The sequence below is a fragment of the Salmo trutta genome, chromosome 11 (genome assembly GCF_901001165.1).
Source record: "Salmo trutta chromosome 11, fSalTru1.1, whole genome shotgun sequence".
Taxonomy (NCBI): domain Eukaryota; kingdom Metazoa; phylum Chordata; class Actinopteri; order Salmoniformes; family Salmonidae; genus Salmo; species Salmo trutta.
In genome coordinates, this window is record NC_042967.1 from 21,877,406 (window position 1) to 21,900,608 (window position 23,203).

The window sequence follows — 23,203 nt, forward strand, 5'->3', positions numbered from 1 at the left end:
TACAATAACACCAGCTATACTAGCACACAATGCTACAATAACAACAGCTATACTGGCACACAATGCTACAATAACACCAGCTATACTAGCACACAATGGTACAATAACACCAGCTATACTAGCACACAATGCTACAATAACACCAGCTATACTGGCACACAATGGTACAATAACACCAGCTATACTAGCACATAATGCTACAATAACACCAGCTATACTAGCACATAATGCTACAATAACACCACCTATACTAGCACATAATGCTACAATAACACCAGCTATACTAGCACACAATGCTACAATAACACCAGCTATATTAGCACACCATTTTTTTAATTGAACCTTTATTTAACCCGGCAAGTCAGTTAAGAACAAATTATTATTTACAATGACGGCCTAGGAACAGTGGGTTAACTGCCTTGTTTGGGGGCAGCAGGACAGATTTTTACCTTGTCAGCTCGGAATTCGATCTAGCAACCTTTCGGTTACTGGCCCAATGCTCTAACCACTAGGCTACTTGCCGCCCAATGCTACAATAACACCAGCTATTAGAACACAATGCTACAATAGGAACAGCTATACTAGCACACAATGCTACAATAACACCAGCTATTAGAACACAATGCTACAATAGGAACAGCTATACTAGCACACAATGCTACAATAACACCAGCTATTAGCACACAATGCTACAATAACACCAGCTATTAGAACACAATGCTACAATAGGAACAGCTATACTAGCACACAATGCTACAATAACACCAGCTATTAGAACACAATGCTACAATAGGAACAGCTATACTAGCACACAATGCTACAATAACACCAGCTATTAGCACACAATGCTACAATAACACCAGCTATTAGAACACAATGCTACAATAGGAACAGCTATACTAGCACACAATGCTACAATAACACCAGCTATTAGAACACAATGCTACAATAGGAACAGCTATACTAGCACACAATGCTACAATAACACCAGCTATTAGCACACAATGCTACAATAACACCAGCTATACTTGTCACGTCCTGACCAGTAATAGGGGTTATTTATTAATATAGTTTGATCAGGACATGGCAGGGGGTGTTTGTTTCATGTGGTTTGGGCTATGTATTTAGGTAGAGGGGTATTTGTTTTATATGGTTCGGGGTGTGTGTGTATGTAGAGGGGTGTTGGATGTATGTGTTTCCGGGGTTTTGGTTTATCTCGTCCGAGTTTCCGGCAACAGTACCTCGTCCAGAGTGTCCAGTACCTCGTCCAGAGTGTCCGGCAACAGTACCTCGTCCAGAGTGTCCAGTAACAGTGTCTAGTCCGGCACCGAGTGAGACGGCCTACAGTCCGGCACCGAGTGAGACGGCCTACAGTCCGGCACCGAGTGAGACGGCCTACAGTCCGGAACCGAGTGAGTCGGCCTACAGTCCAGAGCTCCCAGAGCCCAGTCCAGGGTCTTCAGTGACTGGCCTCAGGCAGAGGTATGCAGTGGGGTGGTTTGGTCCGGTAGGGGATTAAGGCCTGAGCCTAAGCCACCTCCACTGTAGGAGGTTTGGGGAGGGGGGTGTAGCACAGGAGCCGTCGGTGACGGCAGCCACCCTCCCTTCCCTCCCTTTAGATTTGGGATTTATTTTTGGGGGGTCATTTTTGGTTATTTGTGTGAGGTGCATCCAGGGTCTGCACGTTGGGGGGGGGGGGGGTACTGTCACGTCCTGACCAGTAATAGGTGTTATTTGTTATTATAGTTTGGTCAGGACGTGGCAGGGGGTGTTTGTTTCATGTGGTTTGGGCTATGTATTTAGGTAGAGGGGTATTTGTTTTATATGGTTCGGGGTGTGTGTGTATGTAGAGGGGTGTTGGATTTATGTGTTCCGGGGTTTTTGGTTTATGTTCTTGTTTTGTATTCTAGGGTTTCTATGTTGTGTATTTCTTTGTTGGCCTGGTGTGGCTCTCAATCAGGAACAGCTGTACATCGTTGTTTCTGATTGAGAGTCATACTTAGGGAGCCTGTTTTCCACCTGTCCCTTTGTGGGAGATTGTTTTGCACTGCTGTGTATAGCCTGTGAAACTGTCGTACTGTCGTTCTTTGTTTATTGTTTTTTCGTGTTCACCTATAAATAAAATAATGATGAGCACGCAACCCGCTGCGCCTTGGTCTCTAACCTACGACACCCGTGACAATACTAGCACACAATGCTACAATAACACCAGCTATACTAGCACACAATGCTACAATAACAACAGCTATACTGGCACATAATGCTACAATAACACCAGCTATACTAGCACACAATGCAACAATAACACCAGCTATACTGGCACACAATGCTACAATAACACCACCTATACTAGCACACAATGCTACAATAACACCACCTATACTAGCACACAATGCTACAATAACAACAGCTATACTGGCACACAATGCTACAATAACACCACCTATACTAGCACATAATGCTACAATAACACCAGCTATACTAGCACACAATGCTACAATAACAACAGCTATACTGGCACATAATGCTACAATAACACCAGCTATACTGGCACACAATGCTACAATAACAACAGCTATACTGGCACATAATGCTACAATAACACCAGCTATTAGCACACAATGCTACAATAACACCAGCTATACTAGCACACAATGCTACAATAACAACAGCTATACTGGCACATAATGCTACAATAACACCAGCTATACTAGCACACAATGCTACAATAACAACAGCTATAATGGCACATAATGCTACAATAACACCAGCTATACTAGCACACAATGCTACAATCACACCACACACACACACATACACACACGCATGCACACTCTCTCTGGGCTACAGGAAACATACAGTGTGATTTATTTATTGCTATTGCCAGGGTTGGTGATAGTCTTCTGCTGTCCCATCCATAAAGACATCACCAGGATAGAAGGGCACACACACATGTGCATGTGAATACACAACACACACACACAACACAACACAACACAACACAACACACACACCATCCACATGATGGAGAGTCCCACTCACCACTGCCATACAGACTACAGCTACAGTGCTGTTGATGACTGCAGTTATTCTGTTGATGTATTAGTTCATCTCCTGTAGTTATCATGGCCCTACAGAGAGATAGGGGTGTGTAGGGCAGGAGGGCCGTTGATTGGTGGTGGATAGAGAAGGTAAAGGACGCATACATTTGAGTCAGTCTCCTTTAGTCAATTAAAAGAATGGCAGACTCGTAAACAACACATGCTGGGCCTCTTACAGCGTTCATTCTCTCTCTCTTTCTCTCTCTCTCTCTCTCTCTGGCTCTGTCTCTCTGCCTCTCTCTTTCTCTGCCTCTCTCTCTCACTCTCTGCTTCCCTCTCTCTCTCTCTCTCTCTCTCTCTCTCTCTCTCTCTCCCTCGCTCTCTGGCTCTGTCTCTCTGCCTCCATCTCTCGCTCTCTGCCTACCTCTCTCTCCCTTGCTCTCTGCTCCTCTCTCTCTCTCTCTCTCTCTCTCTCTGGCTCTGTCTCTCTGCCTCTCTCCCTCTCTTTCTTTGCCTCTCTCTCTCTCTCGCTCTCTGCTTCCCTCTCTCTCTCTCTCTCTCTCTCTCCCTCGCTCTCTGCTCCTCTCTCCCTCTCTCTCTCTCTCTCTCTCTCTCTCCCTGCCTCTCTCTCTCTCCTTCTTCCTCTCTCTCTTTCCTCTGTCTCAGAGACAATGAATGTGGTAATGTGAGGCTAGTGTTTTGGGTCCCTCTGTTTCTGTCCTCTTATCTGCTCTCTCCACATCCCTCCCTCTCTCTATTCATTTTTTCACACTCCATATCCTTCTCTCTCTATTCCACACCAGGGGCTCAGTCACAGCCAAACACCACACACTAATACCAGTGAGCTCTCAAAGCATTTAACACAATCCGTGTGTGTGTGTGGTTGTGTGTGTGTTTGTGTTAAGTTACTATCATTCAGCTCTCTGTGGCTAAGACTAACATAGACTGTAACACTCACTACTCGAACCATGTAATGTAACATTGAGTGTATGTATCTCTCTCTAGTGTAGAACCATTCTGACCACTATGGTGTCTAAAGAGTTGATAATGATGTCATGTTATTCTAGTCTAAAGAGTTGATAATGATGTCATGTTATTCTAGTCTAAAGGGTTGATGATGATGTCATGTTATTATTGTCTAAAGGGTTGATGATGATGTCATGTTATTATTGTCTAAAGGGTTGATGATGATGTCATGTTATTATTGTCTAAAGGGTTGATGATGATGTCATGTTATTATAGTCTAAAGAGTTGATAATGATGTCATGTTATTCTAGTCTAAAGGGTTGATGATGATGTCATGTTATTATTGTCTAAAGGGTTGATGATGATGTCATGTTATTATAGTCTAAAGGGTTGATGATGATGTCATGTTATTATTGTCTAAAGGGTTGGTGATGATGTCATGTTATTCTAGTCTAAAGGGTTGATGATGATGTCATGTTATTCTAGTCTAAAGAGTTGATGATGATGTCATGTTATTATAGTCTAAAGGGTTGATGATGATGTCATGTTATTCTAGTCTAAAGAGTTGATGATGATGTCATGTTATTATAGTCTAAAGGGTTGATGATGATGTCATGTTATTATAGTCTAAAGGGTTGATGATGATGTCATGTTATATAGTCTAAAGGGTGATGATGATGTCATGTTATTATAGTCCTAAAGGGTTGATGATGATGTCATGTTATTATAGTCTAAAGGGTTGATGATGATGTCATGTTATTATAGTCTAAGGGTTGGTGATGATGTCATGTTATTATAGTCTAAAGGGTTGATGATGATGTCATGTTATTATAGTCTAAAGGGTTGATGATGATGTCATGTTATTATAGTCTAAAGGGTTGATGATGATGTCATGTTATTATAGTCTAAAGGGTTGGTGATGATGTCATGTTATTATAGTCTAAAGGGTTGATGATGATGTCATGTTATTATTGTCTAAAGGGTTGATGATGATGTCATGTTATTCTAGTCTAAAGAGTTGATGATGATGTCATGTTATTATAGTCTAAAGGGTTGGTGATGATGTCATGTTATTATTGTCTAAAGGGTTGATGATGATGTCATGTTATTATTGTCTAAAGGGTTGATGATGATGTCATGTTATTATAGTCTAAAGGGTTGATGATGATGTCATGTTATTATAGTCTAAAGGGTTGATGATGATGTCATGTTATTATAGTCTAAAGGGTTGATGATGATGTCATGTTATTATAGTCTAAAGGGTTGATGATGATGTCATGTTATTATAGTCTAAAGGGTTGATGATGATGTCATGTTATTATAGTCTAAAGGGTTGATGATGATGTCATGTTATTATTGTCTAAAGGGTTGGTGATGATGTCATGTTATTATAGTCTAAAGGGTTGGTGATGATGTCATGTTATTATAGTCTAAAGGGTTGATGATGATGTCATGTTATTATAGTCTAAAGGGTTGATGATGATGTCATGTTATTATAGTCTAAAGGGTTGATGATGATGTCATGTTATTATAGTCTAAAGGGTTGGTGATGATGTCATGTTATTATTGTCTAAAGGGTTGGTGATGATGTCATGTTATTATTGTCTAAAGGGTTGGTGATGATGTCATGTTATTATTGTCTAAAGGGTTGGTGATGATGTCATGTTATTATTGTCTAAAGGGTTGATGATGATGTCATGTTATTATAGTCTAAAGGGTTGATGATGATGTCATGTTATTATTGTCTAAAGGGTTGATGATGATGTCATGTTATTATTGTCTAAAGGGTTGATGATGATGTCATGTTATTATAGTCTAAAGGGTTGATGATGATGTCATGTTATTATCTGTACTTCACTCTCTATTCTCTAGTACTTCTTTACACGTATTAATCATATGTCCACTTCCATCAGGATGATATGAGCTCCCTCTGTCTCTTTGTCCTTGGCATCACACACACACACACACACACACACACACACACACACACACACACACACACACACACACACACACACACACACACACACACACACACACACACACACACACACAAACACACACACAAATAATTAGTCAGTCTGAGCTCCACATGTATTTTTAGGTAAAGGAAATGAAACACGTACTTCCTGCTTCCTTCATATTGTGAGGCAGTACTATATATAATCTGTTAGGACAGGGTTTTAGTGCTTCACTGTGTCATGTCCAGTGGATGAGTGAACACGTCGCTCTGTGCTCGACTAGAATTCCTGGGCGATCGTCTCCTTGTCCGAAGTGATCATGTCAGCGTGATCATTTCGTCAGTCTGGGGAGCTCAGAGGTGTTCTCTGAGCCATGGCCAGCTGTCTCTCTCTCTCTCTGTGTGTGTGTGTGTGTGTGTGTGTGTGTGTGTGTGTGTTCATGCCGTACTCTATCTCTGAATGCCTCTACCTTAGTGAGACCCTTTCTCTGTTGCTTTGGTTTTGTTTCTATAAAGACATTTTCCTTGTTAACTAACCCTCTCAATTCAATTCAATTCAAAGGGCTTTATTGACATGGGATATTTGCCAAAACAAGTGAAATAAACAATAAAAATGAACAGTAAACATTCCACTGACAAAAGTTCCAAAAGAATAAAGACATTTCAAATGTCATATTATTTATATATACAGTGTTGTAACGATGAGCAAATAGTTAAAGTACAAAAGGGAAAATAAATAAGCATAAATATGGGTTGTATTTACAATGGTGTTTGTTCTTTATTGGTTGACCTTTTCTTGTGGCAACAGGTCACACATCTTGCTGCTGTGATGGAACACTGTGGTATTTCCCCCAGTAGATATGGGAGTTTATCAAAATCTGATTTGTTTTCAAATTCTTTGTCGATCTGTGTAATCTGAGGGAAATATGTGTCTCTAATGTGATCATTCATTTGACAGGAGGTTAGGAAGTGCAGCTCAGTTTCCACCTCATTTTGTGGGCAGTGTGCACATAGCCTGTCTTCTCTTGAGAGCCAGGTCTGCCTACGGTGACCTTTCTCAATAGCAAGGCTATGCTCACTGAGTCTGTACATAGTCAAAACCTTCCGTTTGGGTCAGTCACAGTGGTCAGGTATTCTGCCACTGTGTACACTCTGTTTAGGGCCAAATAGCATTCTAGTTTGCTCTGTTTTTTTTGTTAATTCCTTCCAATGTGTCAAGTAATTATCTTTTCATTTTCTCATGATTTGGTTGGGTCTAATTGTGTTCCTCTCTCTCTCCTCTCTCTCTCTCTCTTCATCTATCTATCCTATCTATCCTATCTATCTATCTATCTATCTATCTATCTATCTATCTATCTATCTATCTATCTATCTATCTATCTATCTATAGCTCCAGAGGAGTTTGTGTCTCTGGCTGAGCTGGAGGATGCCTTGTTGAGGAACCTGTTTAGAGGGTATCAGAAATGGGTCCGACCCGTTCTGCACGCTAACGACACCATCACAGTACGCTTCGGACTCAAGATCTCACAGCTGGTGGACGTGGTGAGAACTGACACGCCTTACTGTCCCCTGGGAGATGAATACTCTGAACAGTCACATTCCATCACCTCATCCTCACAAATCAGACAGAGGGAGGGAGGGAGGTGGGGGAGAGAGATTCATGGGGAAGAGAGAGGGAAGGAGAGGAGAGAGGGAGGGAGGGAGGTGGGGGAGAGAGATTCATGGGGAAGAGAGAGGGAAGGAGAGGAGAGAGGGAGGGAGGGAGGTGGGGGAGAGAGGGAAGGATGAGAGGGGAGAGGGAGACGGGAGCTGGGGGAGAAGGGGTGGAGGTGGATGGAGAGAGGAGATGAAGATAGCCAGGACAGAAGACGTTGGAGGAAATGTTCCTGTCCAACTGTGTTACCATGGTGCTGATCTGTCCTACTGTCTTACCATGATCCTGATCTGTCCTACTGTGTTACCATGGTGCTGATCTGTCCTACTGTCTTACCATGATCCCGCTCTGTTCTACTGTCTTACCATGGTGCTGATCTGTTCTACTGTTTTACCATGGTGCTGATCTGTTCTACTGTCTTACCATGGTGCTGATCTGTTCTACTGTCTTACCATGGTGCTGATCTGTTCTACTGTCTTACCATGGTGCTGATCTGTCCTACTGTTTTACAATGGTACTGATCTGTCCTTCTGCCTTACCATGGTGCTGATCTGTCCTTCTGCCTTACCATGAACCTGATCTGTCCTACTGTCTTACCATGAACCTGATCTGTCTTACTGTCTTACCATGATCCTGATCTGTCTTACTGTCTTACCATGGTCCTGATCTGTCTTACTGTCTTACCATGGTCCTGATCTGTCCTACTGTCTTATCATGGTGCTGATCTGTCCTACTGTCTTACCATGGTGCTGATCTGTCCTACTGTCTTATCATGGTGCTGATCTGTGCTACTGTGGTATAATGGTCCTGATCTGTCCTACTGTCTTACCATGGTCCTGATCTGTCCTACTGTCTTACCATGGTCCTGATCTGTCCTACTGTCTTACCATGGTCCTGATCTGTCCAACTTTCTTTCTATGATTCTGCCCTGTCCTATTGTCTTACCATGATCCTGATCTGTCCTACTGTGTTACGGTACATTTCAGCATCATGGACATCTCTGCCATCCTCCTATACCCTGTCTCTCTTTCCCCCGTTTCTCTCTCTGGTGGAGTTGGTTACTGGAGGTTTTTTGAGAAGAGGGGATGACAGGAGGACAGGAAGACAGGTAAAGGGAAGGAGGAGGGGAAATGAGAGAAAGGTGGTTAATTTGATGGCAAGGGAAGATACAGGGACGAGAGAGAGGAGAAGAGTGGAGCGAGGGTTATCCTAAAAGGAGGGAGGAGTAAAGGTTAGGAGAAAATATGGTTACTCTGAGAGGAAGCAGTGAGGAAAGGGGGAGAGAAGAAGAGAGAGGAGGTAGAGGAGGTTTTAAAGTGTCCTCTCTCACCCTCTTGCTCTCTTCTCTCCCTCTCTTCTCTCTCTCTCTGTCTCTAATGGGACCATTGGGCCGAGAGGAGCTAGATAGCATCCATTATTTACACTGACCTCCACAGACACACACACACAAACGTACGTGCACACACAGACACACACACACACAAGCACACGCGACCACTCTCTCTCTCTCTAAATTGTTCTCTGTCCCTGTCTCATTTGTTCCTAGTCCTTGTGTGGCAGTCACACACTCCTCTCTCACATTCCTGTAATGACTACATACTGCCACCTTGTGGTCATTTAACCAAAATGCACCAATCTACCTAAAACCCACCTTTGACCATTGATTCAGTCAGGTAGACATTCAGCCATTCTGCCCCACTGCCTTTCTGGGACACAGAGAAAACACGACATGTGTGCCATGGATTTTCACTCCAGTCTAATTTGACTGACATCCTTCCAAACTTCTTCAACTTCTAATCATGCATTCTGTCTTTCATCAGAAACTTTGCTTTTAGTAATGCAGACATTGTTCATAATGCATATTCCTTCTCTTCTCCTCTTGTTCTGACAGGATGAAAAGAATCAGCTGATGACTACTAATGTCTGGCTATGGCAGGTAAGGACCAATCAGCTGATGACTACTAATATCTGGCTATGGCAGGTAAGGACCAATCAGCTGATGACTACTAATGTCTGGCTATGGTAGGTAAGGACCAATCAGCTGATGACTACTAATGTCTGGCTATGGTAGGTAAGGACCAATCAGCTGATGACTACTAATGTCTGGCTATGGCAGGTAAGGACCAATCAGCTCATGACTACTAATGTCTGGCTATGACAGGTAAGGACCAATCAGCTCATGACTACTAATGTCTGGCTATGGTAGGTAAGGACCAATCAGCTCATGACTACTAATGTCTGGCTATGGTAGGTAAGGACCAATCAGCTCATGACTACTAATGTCTGGCTATGGTAGGTAAGGACCAATCAGCTGATGACTACTAATGTCTGGCTATGGCAGGTAAGGACCAATCAGCTGATGACTACTAATATCTGGCTATGGTAGGTAAGGACCAATCAGCAGCATCTCTACTGTAGTTTGAACATAAAAAGCCTCTGTTTTTAATGTTGTAATGTTAATGCTTCAACAATGTCTTCATAGAGCTTCACTTGTTTCCAGAAGACTTCAATATGGTGTTGTATTTATGTAGCAGTTTTATACCTCAGCAGTTCATGCCTGTATTGTCACTATCACTGTCTTCAAACTCCCTGTCATAAATGAGCCAAGGGGCAGCGTGCATGTACTTCCACATCTCTAATGGAAGTGAAACCTTTCACAAAAACCAGGTAAACAGAAATCAAACGTGACGCAACTGTGGCGCACACAAACATTCACAGAAAATAATAATTACCCACAAACACAGGTGGGGAAAACAGCTGCCTAAGTATGATCCCCAATCAGAGACAAGGATAAACAGCTGCCTCTGATTGGGAACCATACTAGGCCAACAAAGAAATAGAAACATAGATATGCCCACCCAAGTCACACCCTGACCTAACCAAATAGAGAATAAAACAGATTCTCTAAGGTCAGGGCGTGACATGTATTGGTATTATTGTAATGTTATGTTATAATGTTATGTTATAAAGGTAGTGTATAATGTTATGTTGTAAAAGTAGTCTATAATGTTATGTTGTAAATGTATGTTATAATGTTATGTTACAAAGGTATGTTATAATGTTATGTTGTAATGGTATGTTATAAAGGTATGTTATATAATGTTATGTTATAATGTTATGTTATAATATTATCCCAGAAACCCTAGACCCACTCCAATTTGCATACCGCCCAAACAGATCCACAGATGATGCAATCTCTATTGCACTCCACACTGCCCTTTCCCACCCGGACAAAAGGAACACCTATGTGAGAATGCTATTCATTGACTACAGCTCAGCGTTCAACACCATAGTACCCTGAAAGCTCATCACTAAGCTAAGGAACCTGGATCTCACCTCGTGGAGTTGCAGTGATTATGAGAACGGTGAGGAATCAGCCTAGAACTACACGGGAGGATCTTGTCAATGATCTCAAGGCAGCTGGGACCATAGTCACCAAGAAAACAATTGGTTACACACTACGCCGTGAAGGACTGAAATCCTGCAGCGCCCGCAAGGTCCCCCTGCTCAAGAAAGCACATATACATGCCCGTCTGAAGTTTGCCAATGAACATCTGAATGATTCAGAGGACAACTGGGTGAAAGTGTTGTGGTCAGATGAGACCAAAATGGAGCTCTTTGGCATCAACTCTACTCGCCGTGTTTGGAGTAGGAGGAATGCTGCCTATGACCCCAAGAACACCATCCCCACCGTCAAACATGGAGGTGGAAACATTATGCTTTGTGGGTGTTTTTCTGCTAAGGGGACAGGACAACTTCACCGCATCAAAGGGATGCTGGACGTGGCCATGTACCGTCAAATCTTGGGTGAGAACCTCCTTCCCTCAGCCAGGGCATTGAAAATGGGTCGTGGATGGGTATTCCAGCATGACAATGACCCAAAACACACGGCCAAGGCAACAACGGAGTGGCTCAAGAAGAAGCACATTAAGGTCCTGGAGTGGCCTAGCCAGTCTCCAGACCTTAATCCCATAGAAAATCTGTGGAGGGAGCTGAAGGTTCGAGTTGCCAAACGTCAGCCTCGAAACCTTAATGACTTGGAGAAGATCTGCAAAGAGGAGTGGGACAAAAATCCCTCCTGAGATGTGTGCAAACCTAGTGGCCAACTACAAGAAATGTCTGACCTCTGTGATTGCCAACAAGGGTTTTGCCACCAAGTACTAAGTCATGTTTTGCAGAGGGGTCAAATACTTATTTCCCTCATTAAAATGCAAATCAATTTATAAAAAATTTTAAATGCTTTTTTCTGGATTTTTTTGTTGTTATTCTGTCTCTCACTGTTCAAATAAACCTACCATTTAAAATTATAGACTGATCCTTTCTTTGTCAGTGGACAAAGGTACAAAATCAGCAGGGGACCAAATACTTTTTTCCCCCACTGTATTTCCCTCATTAAAATGCAAATCAATTTATAACATTTTTGACATGTGTTTTTCTGGATTTTTTGTTGTTTTTCTGTCTCTCACTGTTCAAATAAACCTACCATTAAAATGATAGACTGATCATTTCTTTGTCAGTGGGCAAACGTACAAAATCAGCAGGGGATCAAATACTTTTTTCCCTCACTGTACATACTTCCTCAATAAGCCTGACTAACCGGTGTGTGTATGTAACCTTGCTACTCTTATTTTGAAATCTCTTTTTACTGTTGTTTTATTTCTTTACTTACCTACACACACACACACACATACCTTTAAAAAATCAAAATAAAAATTCCTTATTGGTAAGTAAGCATTTCACTGTAAGGTCTACACCTGTTGTATTAGGCGCACGTGTCACAGCTGTCGAAAGGATTGGACCAAAGTGCAGCGTGGTTGTAGTTCCACATTTTATTAAATCCGTGAAACTTTGCAATACATAAATAACTGAAATGACAAAAACAACAAACCGTGACGCAGAGAGAAACAAACACTACTCAAAATATAATCACCCACAAAACCCATAAAGAAAAACCCCTACTTAAATATGATCTCCAATTAGAGACAACGAGGACCAGCTGCCTCCAATTGGAGATCATCCTAAACAAGCCAACATAGAAATACAAAAACTAGAACCTAAGAACATAGAAATAGAAAACATAGAAAAACACAAAACACCCCCTGTCTCGCCCTGACCTACTCTACCATAGAAAATCACATCTTACTATGGTCAGGACGTGACAAATAACATTATAACATCAAATCAAAGTTTATGTTATAATGTTTTGTTATAAAGGTATGCGATAATGTTATGTGATAATGTTATGTTGTTATGTTATGTTATAAAGGTATTTTTAATTTTATGATATGTTATAATGTTAAGCTATATTGTTATGTTGTTATGTTATGTTATAATGTCATGTAGTGTTATGTTATTTTCTAATGCTATGTTATAATGTAATGCTATATTGTTATGCTAAAATGTAATGCTATTGTAACGGTTGTCGTCGGGAATGGAGGACCAAAACGCAGCAGGAATGTGGATGCTCATCTTGTATTTATTTTTAAAATAAAGTGAACACCAAAATAACAAAAACGAAGAACTCACGAACAACAAAACAGTCTTGTCATGCACACTCAGCAAAACAAGAAACAATCTCCCACAACACCAAACCAAACAATTACCCATATATAGGACTCTCAATCAGAGGCAACGAGAAAGCACCTGCCTCCAATTGAGAGTCCAACCCCCCATCAACCTAAACATAGAAATACAACAAACCAGAAAGAACATAGAAATACAAAACATAGAACATAGACCAAAACCCGGAAATAATAAATCAAACACCCTACTACATAAATCACCACCCCAAACCACATAAACAAAATACCCTCTGCCACGTCCTGACCAAACTACAATAACAAATAACCCTTCTACTGGTCAGGACGTGACAGCTATATTGTTTTGTTATGTTATAATGTTATGTTATATTGCTATGTTATGTTATTTTGTAATGTTATGTTATAATGTTATGCTATATTGTTAGGTTATATTGTTATGTTATGTTATGTTATAATGTAATGTTATTTTGTATGGTGTGTTATAATGTAATGTTATTTTATAATTGTATGTTATAATGCCGTGCGGCAGGTAGCCTAGTGGTTAGAGCGGCAGGTAGCCTAGTGGTTAGGGTGTTGGGCCAGTAACCGAAAGGTTGGTGGATCGAATCCCTGAGCTGACAAGGTAAAAATCTGTCGTTCTGCCCCTGAACAAGGCAGTTAACCCACTAGGCCGTCATTGTAAATAAGAATTTGTTCTTAACTGACTTGCCAGGTTAAATAATGTAATGGTATATTGTTATGTTAATGTATAATGTTATTTTGTAATGTTATGTTATAATGTTATGCTATATTGTTAGGTTATATTGTTATGTTATGTCATAATGTAATGTTATTTTGTATGGTGTGTTATAATGTAATGTTATTTTATAATTGTATGTTATAATGCCGTGCGGCAGGTAGCCTAGTGGTTAGAGCGGCAGGTAGCCTAGTGGTTAGAGCGGCAGGTAGCCTAGTGGTTAGGGTGTTGGGCCAGTAACCGAAAGGTTGGTGGATCGAATCCCTGAGCTGACAAGGTAAAAACCTGTCGTTCTGCCCCTGAACAAGGCAGTTAACCCACTAGGCCGTCATTGTAAATAAGAATTTGTTCTTAATAACTGACTTGCCAGGTTAAATAATAGAATGTTATAATGTATTGTTATGTTATTTTATAATGTATAATGTTATAATGTAATGTTATGTTATAATGTTATTAATAATGTTATGTTATAATGTAATGGTATATTGTTATGTTATAATGTAATGGTATATTGTTCTGTTATCATGTAATGGTATATTGTTCTGTTATAATGTAATGGTATATTGTTCTGTTATAATGTAATGGTATATTGTTATGTTATAATGTTATTTTATAATGTTATGTTATAATGTAATGGTATATTGTTCTGTTGTAATGTAATGGTATATTGTTATGTTGTAATGTAATGGTATATTGTTATGTTATAATGTTATTTTATAATGTTATGTTATAATGTAATGGTATATTGTTCTGTTGTAATGTAATGGTATATTGTTCTGTTATAATGTAATGGTATATTGTTATGTTATAATGTAATGTTTTATGTTCTGTAGGAGTGGGTAGATGTGAAGCTCCAGTGGAACCCAGATGAGTATGGAGGAATCACCTCTATCAGAGTTCCCTCTGAAACAATATGGCTGCCGGACATCGTCCTCTATGAGAAGTGAGTGCACACTACTTCCTGCTTCCTATGGGCTCAGCTCTGTGTTTTCAGACTCTCTTTGATACTTTATTGTCCCTGAAAAATCAATGAATGCCTTCTTAGAACCTGCTTTACAGTTTAGATGCTTGTAAGACAACTCTTCACTCTAATTTATAACATAGTGTATAACATAGTACTTCTGATGACTTTTCTTCCTCTTCACTTCATTAATCTTAGCAGGGTTAGCATGGAGGTCTATTATAATCATTTATGTTAGCAGGGTTAGCATGGAGGTCTATTATAATCATTTATGTTAGCAGGGTTAGCATGGAGGTCTATTATAATCATTTATGTTAGCAGGGTTAGCATGGAGGTCTATTATAATCATTTATGTTAGCAGGGTTAGCATGGAGGTCTATTATAATCATTTATGTTAACAGGGTTAGCATGGAGGTCTATTATAATCATTTATGTTAGCAGGGTTAGCATGGAGGTCTATTATAATCATTTATGTTAACAGGGTTAGCATGGAGGTCTATTATAATAATTTATGTTAGCAGGGTTAGCATGGAGGTATATTATAATCATTTATGTTAGCAGGGTTAGCATGGAGGTCTGTTATGATCTAGTATCGTTTTAAGAAAACCAGCGCTAACACAGCATCCTGCAAAGTTCAGCTGGTTCTTTTTAATAAGCTCATCGTCTTTTGTTGTGTGCTTTAAAATGTGTCTAATAAACAAAACTCACCGACTAACTTCCCCTCCCTCCCTCCCTCCCTCCCTCCCTCCCTCCCTCCCTCCCTCCCTCCCTCCCTCCCTCCCTCCCTCTCCTCACACCCTCACACCTCCCCTCCCTCCCTCCCTCTCCTCACACCTCCCCGCCCTCCCTCCCTCTCCTCATACCTCCCCTCCCTCCCTCCCTCTCCTCACCCCCCTCAGTGCTGACGGGCGTTTCGAGGGCTCTCTGATGACCAAAGCCATCGTGAGGTCAGACGGGACAATCAGGTGGACCCCTCCGGCCAGCTACAAGTCTTCATGCACCATGGACGTCACCTTCTTTCCCTTCGACAGGTGGGACTGACCGCTGGACACACACACACACACACACACACAAACGCTCACACGCACACAACATACACACATGAACACACACGAGCTCACGCACCGCACACATAAACACTAACATGGAAGCACATACACACAGACACACACACACACACACACACACACACTAATCAACTAATCAATCCATCAGTCCTACCTGTCGGATGGGAAGAAGGTGACATCCATGATTATCTCTGTTTTACTATATCACTTTATCCATGATCTGTTTTACTATATCACTTTATCCATGATTATCTCTGTTTTACTATATCACTTTATCACTATCATTTACAAGATTTGTTGTGTCACTTCTCCTTTATCACTCATTCTCCCCTTCCCCTTGGTTGGTTGATTGATTGGTTGATTGATTGGTTGGTTGATTGGTTGATTGGTTGATTGGTTGATTGGTTGGTTGATTGGTTGATGATTGGTTGATTGGTCAATTGGTCGATTGGTCGATTTGTTGATTGGTTGATTGATTGAGATGTGACTGGTGTATTTGCCTCTGCGGTCAGCTGTTAAAAAAACAACCTTTTAAAAAAATATATAACTTTTTTGTTACTTTACAATATAAATACTTTAATATAAAGTCAATTTAACAATACAGACTGAACTGCAGTCACCACAGACAGAATATTTTCCCCTCCCAAATACAGTGAGGGAAAAAAGTATTTGATCCCCTGCTGATTTTGTACATTTGCCCACTGACAAAGAAATGGTCAGTCTATAATTTTAATGGTAGGTTTATTTGAACAGTGAGAGACAGAATAACAACAAAAAAATTCAGAAAAACGCATGTCAAAAATGTTTTCAAATGATTTGCATTTTAATGAGGGAAATAAGTATTTGACCCCTCTGCAAAACATGACTTAGTACTTGGTGGCAAAACCCTTGTTGGCAATCACAGAGGTTAGACATTTCTTGTAGTTGGCCACCAGGTTTGCACACATCTCAGGAGGGATTTTGTCCCACTCCTCTTTGCAGATCTTCTCCAAGTCATTAAGGTTTCGAGGCTGATGTTTGGCAACTCGAACCTTCAACTCCCTCCACAGATTTTCTATGGGATTAAGATCCGGAGACTGGCTAGGCCACTCCAGGACCTTAATGTGCTTCGTCTTGAGCCACTCCTTTGTTGCCTTGGCCGTGTGTTTTGGGTCATTGTCATGCTGGAATACCCATCCATGACCCATTTTCAATGCCCTGGCTGAGGGAAGGAGGTTCTCAACCAAGATTTGACCGTACATGGCCCCGTCCATCGTCCCTTTGATGCGGTGAAGTTGTCCTGTCCCCTTAGCAGAAAAACACCTCCAAAGCATAATGTTTACACCTCCATGTTTGACGGTGGGGATGGTGTTCTTGGGGTCATAGGCAGCATTCCTCCGCCTCCAAACACGGCGAGTTGAGTTGATGCCAAAGAGCTCCATTTTGGTCTCATCTGACCACAACACTTTCACCCAGTTGTCCTCTGAATCATTCAGATGTTCATTGGCAAACTCAGACGGGCATGTATATGGGCTTTCTTGAGCAGGGGGACCTTGCGGGCGCTGCAGGATTTCAGTCCTTCATAGTGTGTTACCAATTGTTTTCTTGGTGACTATGGTCCCAGCTGCCTTGAGATCATTGACAAGATCCTGCCGTGTAGTTCTGGGCTGATTTCTCACCATTCTCATGATCATTGCAACTCCACGAGGTGAGATCTTGCATGGAGCCCCAGGCCGAGGGAGATTGACAGTTCTTTTGTGTTTCTTCCATTTGCGAATAATCGCACCAACTGTTGTCACCTTCTCACCAAGCTGCTTGGCGATGGTCTTGTAGCCCATTCCAGCCTTGTGTAGGTCTACAATCTTGTCCCTGACATCCTTGGAGAGCTCTTTGGTCTTGGCCATGGTGGAGAGTTTGGAATCTGATTGATTGATTGCTTCTGTGGACAGGTGTCTTTTATATAGGTAACAAACTGAGATTAGGAGCACTCCCTTTAAGAGTGTGCTCCTAATCTCAGCTCGTTACCTGTATAAAAGACACCTGGGAACCAGAAATCTTTCTGATTGAGAGGGGGTCAAATACTTGTTTCCCTCATTAAAATGCAAATCAATTTATAACATTTTTGACATGCGTTTTTCTGGATTTTTTTGTTGTTATTCTGTCTCTCACTGTTCAAATAAACCTACCATTAAAATGATAGACTGATCATTTCTTTGTCAGTGGGCAAACGTACAAAATCAGCAGGGGATCAAATACTTTCCCCCTCACTGTACAGACAGAACTGCAGTCACCACAGACAGAATGTTTTCCCTCCCCAATACAGACAGAACTTCAGTCACCACAGACAGAATGTTTTCCCCTCCCCAATACAGACAGAACTGCAGTCACCACAGACAGAATGTTTTCCCCTCCCCAACACAGACAGAACTGCAGTCACCACAGACAGAATGTTTTCCCCTCCCCAATACAGACAGAACTGCAGTCACCACAGACAGAATGTTTTCCCCTCCCCAACACAGACAGAACTGCTCCATGAAGTTTGGCTCGTGGACCTACGACGGCAACATGGTCGACCTGGTCCTTGTCGACCACTACGTCGACCGAAAGGACTTCTTCGACAACGGTGTGTAGGAAAAATACTCTTGAAGTAAGATGTCTTGCTACTCCAAAAGCTTCAGAAGTCAAGCAACAAGTGAATTGTTCTAACTACAATAATATCTCACGGTATACAGTGTATAGAAGGAAACGCAAAGTGGTTTCGTTACCAGTTAATACATGTCGGTTAGAGACGCCATTTCTACAAGAAACAGCAGGGTGGTGGTAACTAACCCGGTCTGTCAGTCTCTTCCCACCACAGTTAATGAAGACATTAATCAGTATGACAGTGTCCTGTCTCTTTATGTCCAATGTGAATGTGGTCCAGTTAATGAAGACGTTAATCAGTATGACAGTGTCCTGTCTCTATATGTCCAATGTGAATGTGGTCCAGTTAATGAAGACGTTAATCAGTATGACAGTGTCCTGTCTCTCTATGTCCAATGTGAATGTGGTCCAGTTAATGAAGACGTTAATCAGTATGACAGTGTCCTGTCTCTCTATGTCCAATGTAAATGTGGTCCAGATAATGAAGACGTTAATCAGTATGACAGTGTCCTGTCTCTCTATGTCCAATGTGAACGTGGTCCAGTTAATGAAGACGTTAATCAGTATGACAGTGTCCTGTCTCTCTATGTCCAATGTGAATGTGGTCCAGTTAATGAAGACATTAATCAGTATGACAGTGTCCTGTCTCTCTATGTCCAATGTGAATGTGGTCCAGTTAATGAAGACATTAATCAGTATGACAGTGTCCTGTCTCTCTATGTCCAATGTGAATGTGGTCCAGTTAATGAAGACATTAATCAGTATGACAGTGTCCTGTCTCTCTATGTCCAATGTGAATGTGGTCCAGTTAATGAAGACATTAATCAGTATGACAGTGTCCTGTCTCTCTATGTCCAATGTGAATGTGGTCCAGTTAATGAAGACATTAATCAGTATGACAGTGTCCTGTCTCTCTATGTCCAATGTGAATGTGGTCCAGATAATGAAGACGTTAATCAGTATGACAGTGTCCTGTCTCTCTATGTCCAATGTGAATGTGGTCCAGTTAATGAAGACATTAATCAGTATGACAGTGTCCTGTCTCTCTATGTCCAATGTGAATGTGGTCCAGATAATGAAGACGTTAATCAGTATGACAGTGTCCTGTCTCTCTATGTCCAATGTGAATGTGGTCCAGATAATGAAGACGTTAATCAGTATGACAGTGTCCTGTCTCTCTATGTCCAATGTGAATGTGGTCCAGTCACCCACCAACAACATTAAAGGTAACATACAATCACTGATCCAATTCCCTTACAGGTGAATGGGAGATCCTCAACGCCACCGGCGCCAAGGGCAGCCGGCGGGACGGTATCTACTGGTACCCCTTCGTTACCTACTCCTTCATCCTCAAGAGGCTTCCCTTGTTCTACACACTCTTCCTCATCATCCCCTGTCTCGGTCTGTCCTTCCTGACCGTGTTGGTGTTCTACCTCCCGTCTGATGAAGGAGAGAAGTTGTCTCTGTCCACGTCGGTCCTGGTGTCTCTCACCGTGTTCCTCCTCGTCATAGAAGAGATTATACCTTCCTCCTCCAAGGTCAGTGGAGGTCGCTGGGTGTCTGTCTGTGGAATGCTCTTCTATGACGTTTTGAGCCGTTTTAAACTACTTTGCCAAGTTGAGCTGTACTACAGGGTCGGCCATTGTTGTTGGTACGGTACTGGAAATGACCATGTGACAAGAGAAAGGGAGTCCAGTACGGTTCAGGTTGGCCCTGTCGTGGGAGTCAGTTATTGGTGTACTCTTCAGAGATGTGATATCATCAACATGTTGTTTATGTATTTATCACCAAGGTGATCCCTCTGATTGGAGAGTACCTCCTCTTCATCATGATCTTCGTCACCTTCTCCATCATCGTCACGGTGTTTGTCATCAACGTCCACCACCGCTCCTCAGCCACCTACCACCCCATGGCCCCCTGGGTAAAAAACCTCTTCCTCCAGAGGCTACCCAGACTGCTTTGCATGAGGGGACACACTGACAGGTACACACCTACACACACACCTTCTCTTTTTTCCGGTTGATTACCAATAATTGATCTTTTTTGATTCAATTCAATAACAAATGAATAAAATCTGATTTTAGAAGAGAAGATGAAAATATATTGAGGGAATATAACAACTGTAGATCAACCCTGATGTAAATAAATAAAGAATAATTAGATATTGTTGATATATATTTTATGATTCTCTTTCATTTAATGGAAAGAAAGAAAGAGAAGCGACTATGTACTTTATTCCTGAATCATCAACATTGTGATTGTAGTAATTAGTTGTAATTGGTGTAATTTCTAGGTACCACTACCCAGACATTGAGCTGCGTAGCCCAGAGCTGAAGCCCCGCGGAGGTCCAGGGAGGAGGGGGGCGTCAGGCCAGGGCCAAGCCCAGCAGAGAGGCCCTGTTGGGGGGAAGGAGGATGAGAACCATGCCTGGTTGGACATGCTGGAGAAAGCCACCAACTCAGTACGGTACATCAGCCGTCACATCAAGAAGGAACACTTTATCAGAGAGGTAGGGGTGTGTCTGTGTGTCTGTGTAACTGTCTGTCTCTATGTCTTTTAGTTTTCAGATGGGGAAAAAAATATATTATTGTTGAGATCATACTCTTTCTTTCTTTCTCTCCCTCCCTCCCTCCTCCCTCCTTCCATCTCACACTCTCTCACACTCACTCTCTCTCTCTCTCACACACTCTCCCTCTCTCACACTCTCTCTCTCTCACACTCTCTCTCTTTCTCACACTCTCCCTCTCTCACTCTCTCTCACTCTCACTCTCTCTCTCTCTCTCTCTCTCACTCTCTCTCACACTCTCCCTCTCTCTCTCTCACTCTCACTCTCTCATACTCTCTCTCTCTCCCTCTCTCACTCTCTCTCTCCCTCTCTCACACTCTCTCTCTCTCTCTCTCACACTCTCTCTCTCACACTCTCTCTCTCTCACACTCTCTCTCACACTCTCCCTCTCTCTCTCTCTCTCACTCTCACTCTCTCACACTCTCTCCCTCTCTCACACTCTCTCTCTCTCTCTCTCACTCTCTCTCTCTCTCTCTCACTCTCTGCCGCCTCTCTCTCTCCACCTCTCACACTCTCTCACACTCTCCCACTCTCTCACACTCTCCCTCTCTCTCCCTCTCTCTCTCTCTCTCTCTCTCTCTCTCTCTCTCACACACTCTCCCTCTCTCTCTCCCTCACACTCTCCCTCTCTCTCACCCTGACACTCTCTCTCACATACACTCTCTCTCACACTCTCCCTCTATCTCCTCCCTCCTCTCTCTCTCTCTCTCTCGCTCTCTCCCTCCAGGTGGTGCAGGACTGGAAGTTTGTGGCTCAGGTGTTGGACAGGATCTTATTGTGGGTGTTCCTCACTGTCTCCATACTGGGTACCATCCTCATCTTCACTCCAGCCATCACTTTGTACCTGACCACCCCCCCATTCAACACATAGACCCTACCCCCTACATCCTACAACATATAATCACTAGACCCTAACCCCTACACCCTAACCCCTACAACACATAATCACTAGACCCTAAACCTTACACCCTAACCCCTACATCCTACAACATATAATCACTAGACCCTAACCCTCACACCCTAACCCCTACAACACATAATCACTAGACCCTAACCCCTACACCAGGGCTGTTCAATGTCGGTCCTGGAGGGCCCAAACACTTCTGGTTTTCATCTTCTCCATCTAATAAGGGACTAGTTCAGACCTGGGACACCAGGTGAGTGCAACTGACTGGAATTGAACAGCCCTGCTCTACACCCTAAGCCCTACACCCTAAACCCTACACCCTGCCTACATCAGGGGTATTCAAATCTTACGAGGTCCGGAGTACTGCTTGTTTTCAGATTTTTATTTGAGGGCTCTACTCCCTAACCCAGTGTTTCCCAATCCTGGTCCTAGGGACCCAGAAGGGTGCACATTGTGGATTTTTCCCCAGCACCAACACACCTGATTCCACTAATCAGGTTTGCAGTGTGTTGGTGCCAGTAGTGTAAAGTACTTAAGTCAAAATACTGGTTGGTGCTGGGGCCAGGACCGGATCAGGAAACACTGTCCTAACCCCTACATCTCTACACCCTACATCTTAACCCCTACACCTTAACCCCTATATCTTAACCCCTACACCCTACATCCCAACCCCTACACCCCTACATCCCAACCCCTACACCCTACATCCCAACCCCTACACCCTACATCCTAACCCTTACACACTACATCCTAACCCCTACACCCTACATCCCAACTCCTACACCCTACATCCTAACCCCTACACCCTACATCCCAACCCCTACACCCTACATCCTAACTCCTACATCCTACATACTACACCCTACATCCTACATACTACACCCTACATCCCAACCCCTACATCCTACATCCTAACCCTTACACACTACATCCTAACCCCTACACCCTACATCCCAACCCCTACACCCTACATCCTAACCCCTACACCCTACATCCTAACCCCTACATCCTACATCCTAACCCTTACACACTACATCCCAACTTCTACACCCTATATCCCAACCCCTACACCCTACATCCTAACCCCTACACCCTACATCCCAACCCCTACACCCTACATCCTAACCCCTACACCCTACATCCTAACCCCTACATCCTACATCCTAACCCTTACACACTACA

At 42.4% G+C, this 23,203-nt stretch overlaps 1 protein-coding gene across 1 annotated transcript; it reads left to right on the top strand.

The window, feature by feature from the left end:
* Positions 1-9,932: 9,932 nt before the first annotated feature.
* On the top strand, positions 9,933-22,581 carry LOC115202482 (neuronal acetylcholine receptor subunit non-alpha-3-like). The gene is made up of 8 exons (XM_029766635.1): positions 9,933-9,962; positions 14,731-14,840; positions 15,758-15,889; positions 18,424-18,527; positions 19,808-20,085; positions 20,340-20,530; positions 20,841-21,057; positions 21,842-22,581. Exons 1-8 carry the CDS (start codon positions 9,936-9,938, stop codon positions 21,983-21,985), a joined length of 1,203 nt encoding a protein of 400 aa, XP_029622495.1. The 5' UTR covers positions 9,933-9,935; the 3' UTR covers positions 21,986-22,581.
* The last annotated feature ends 622 nt before the right edge of the window (positions 22,582-23,203 follow it).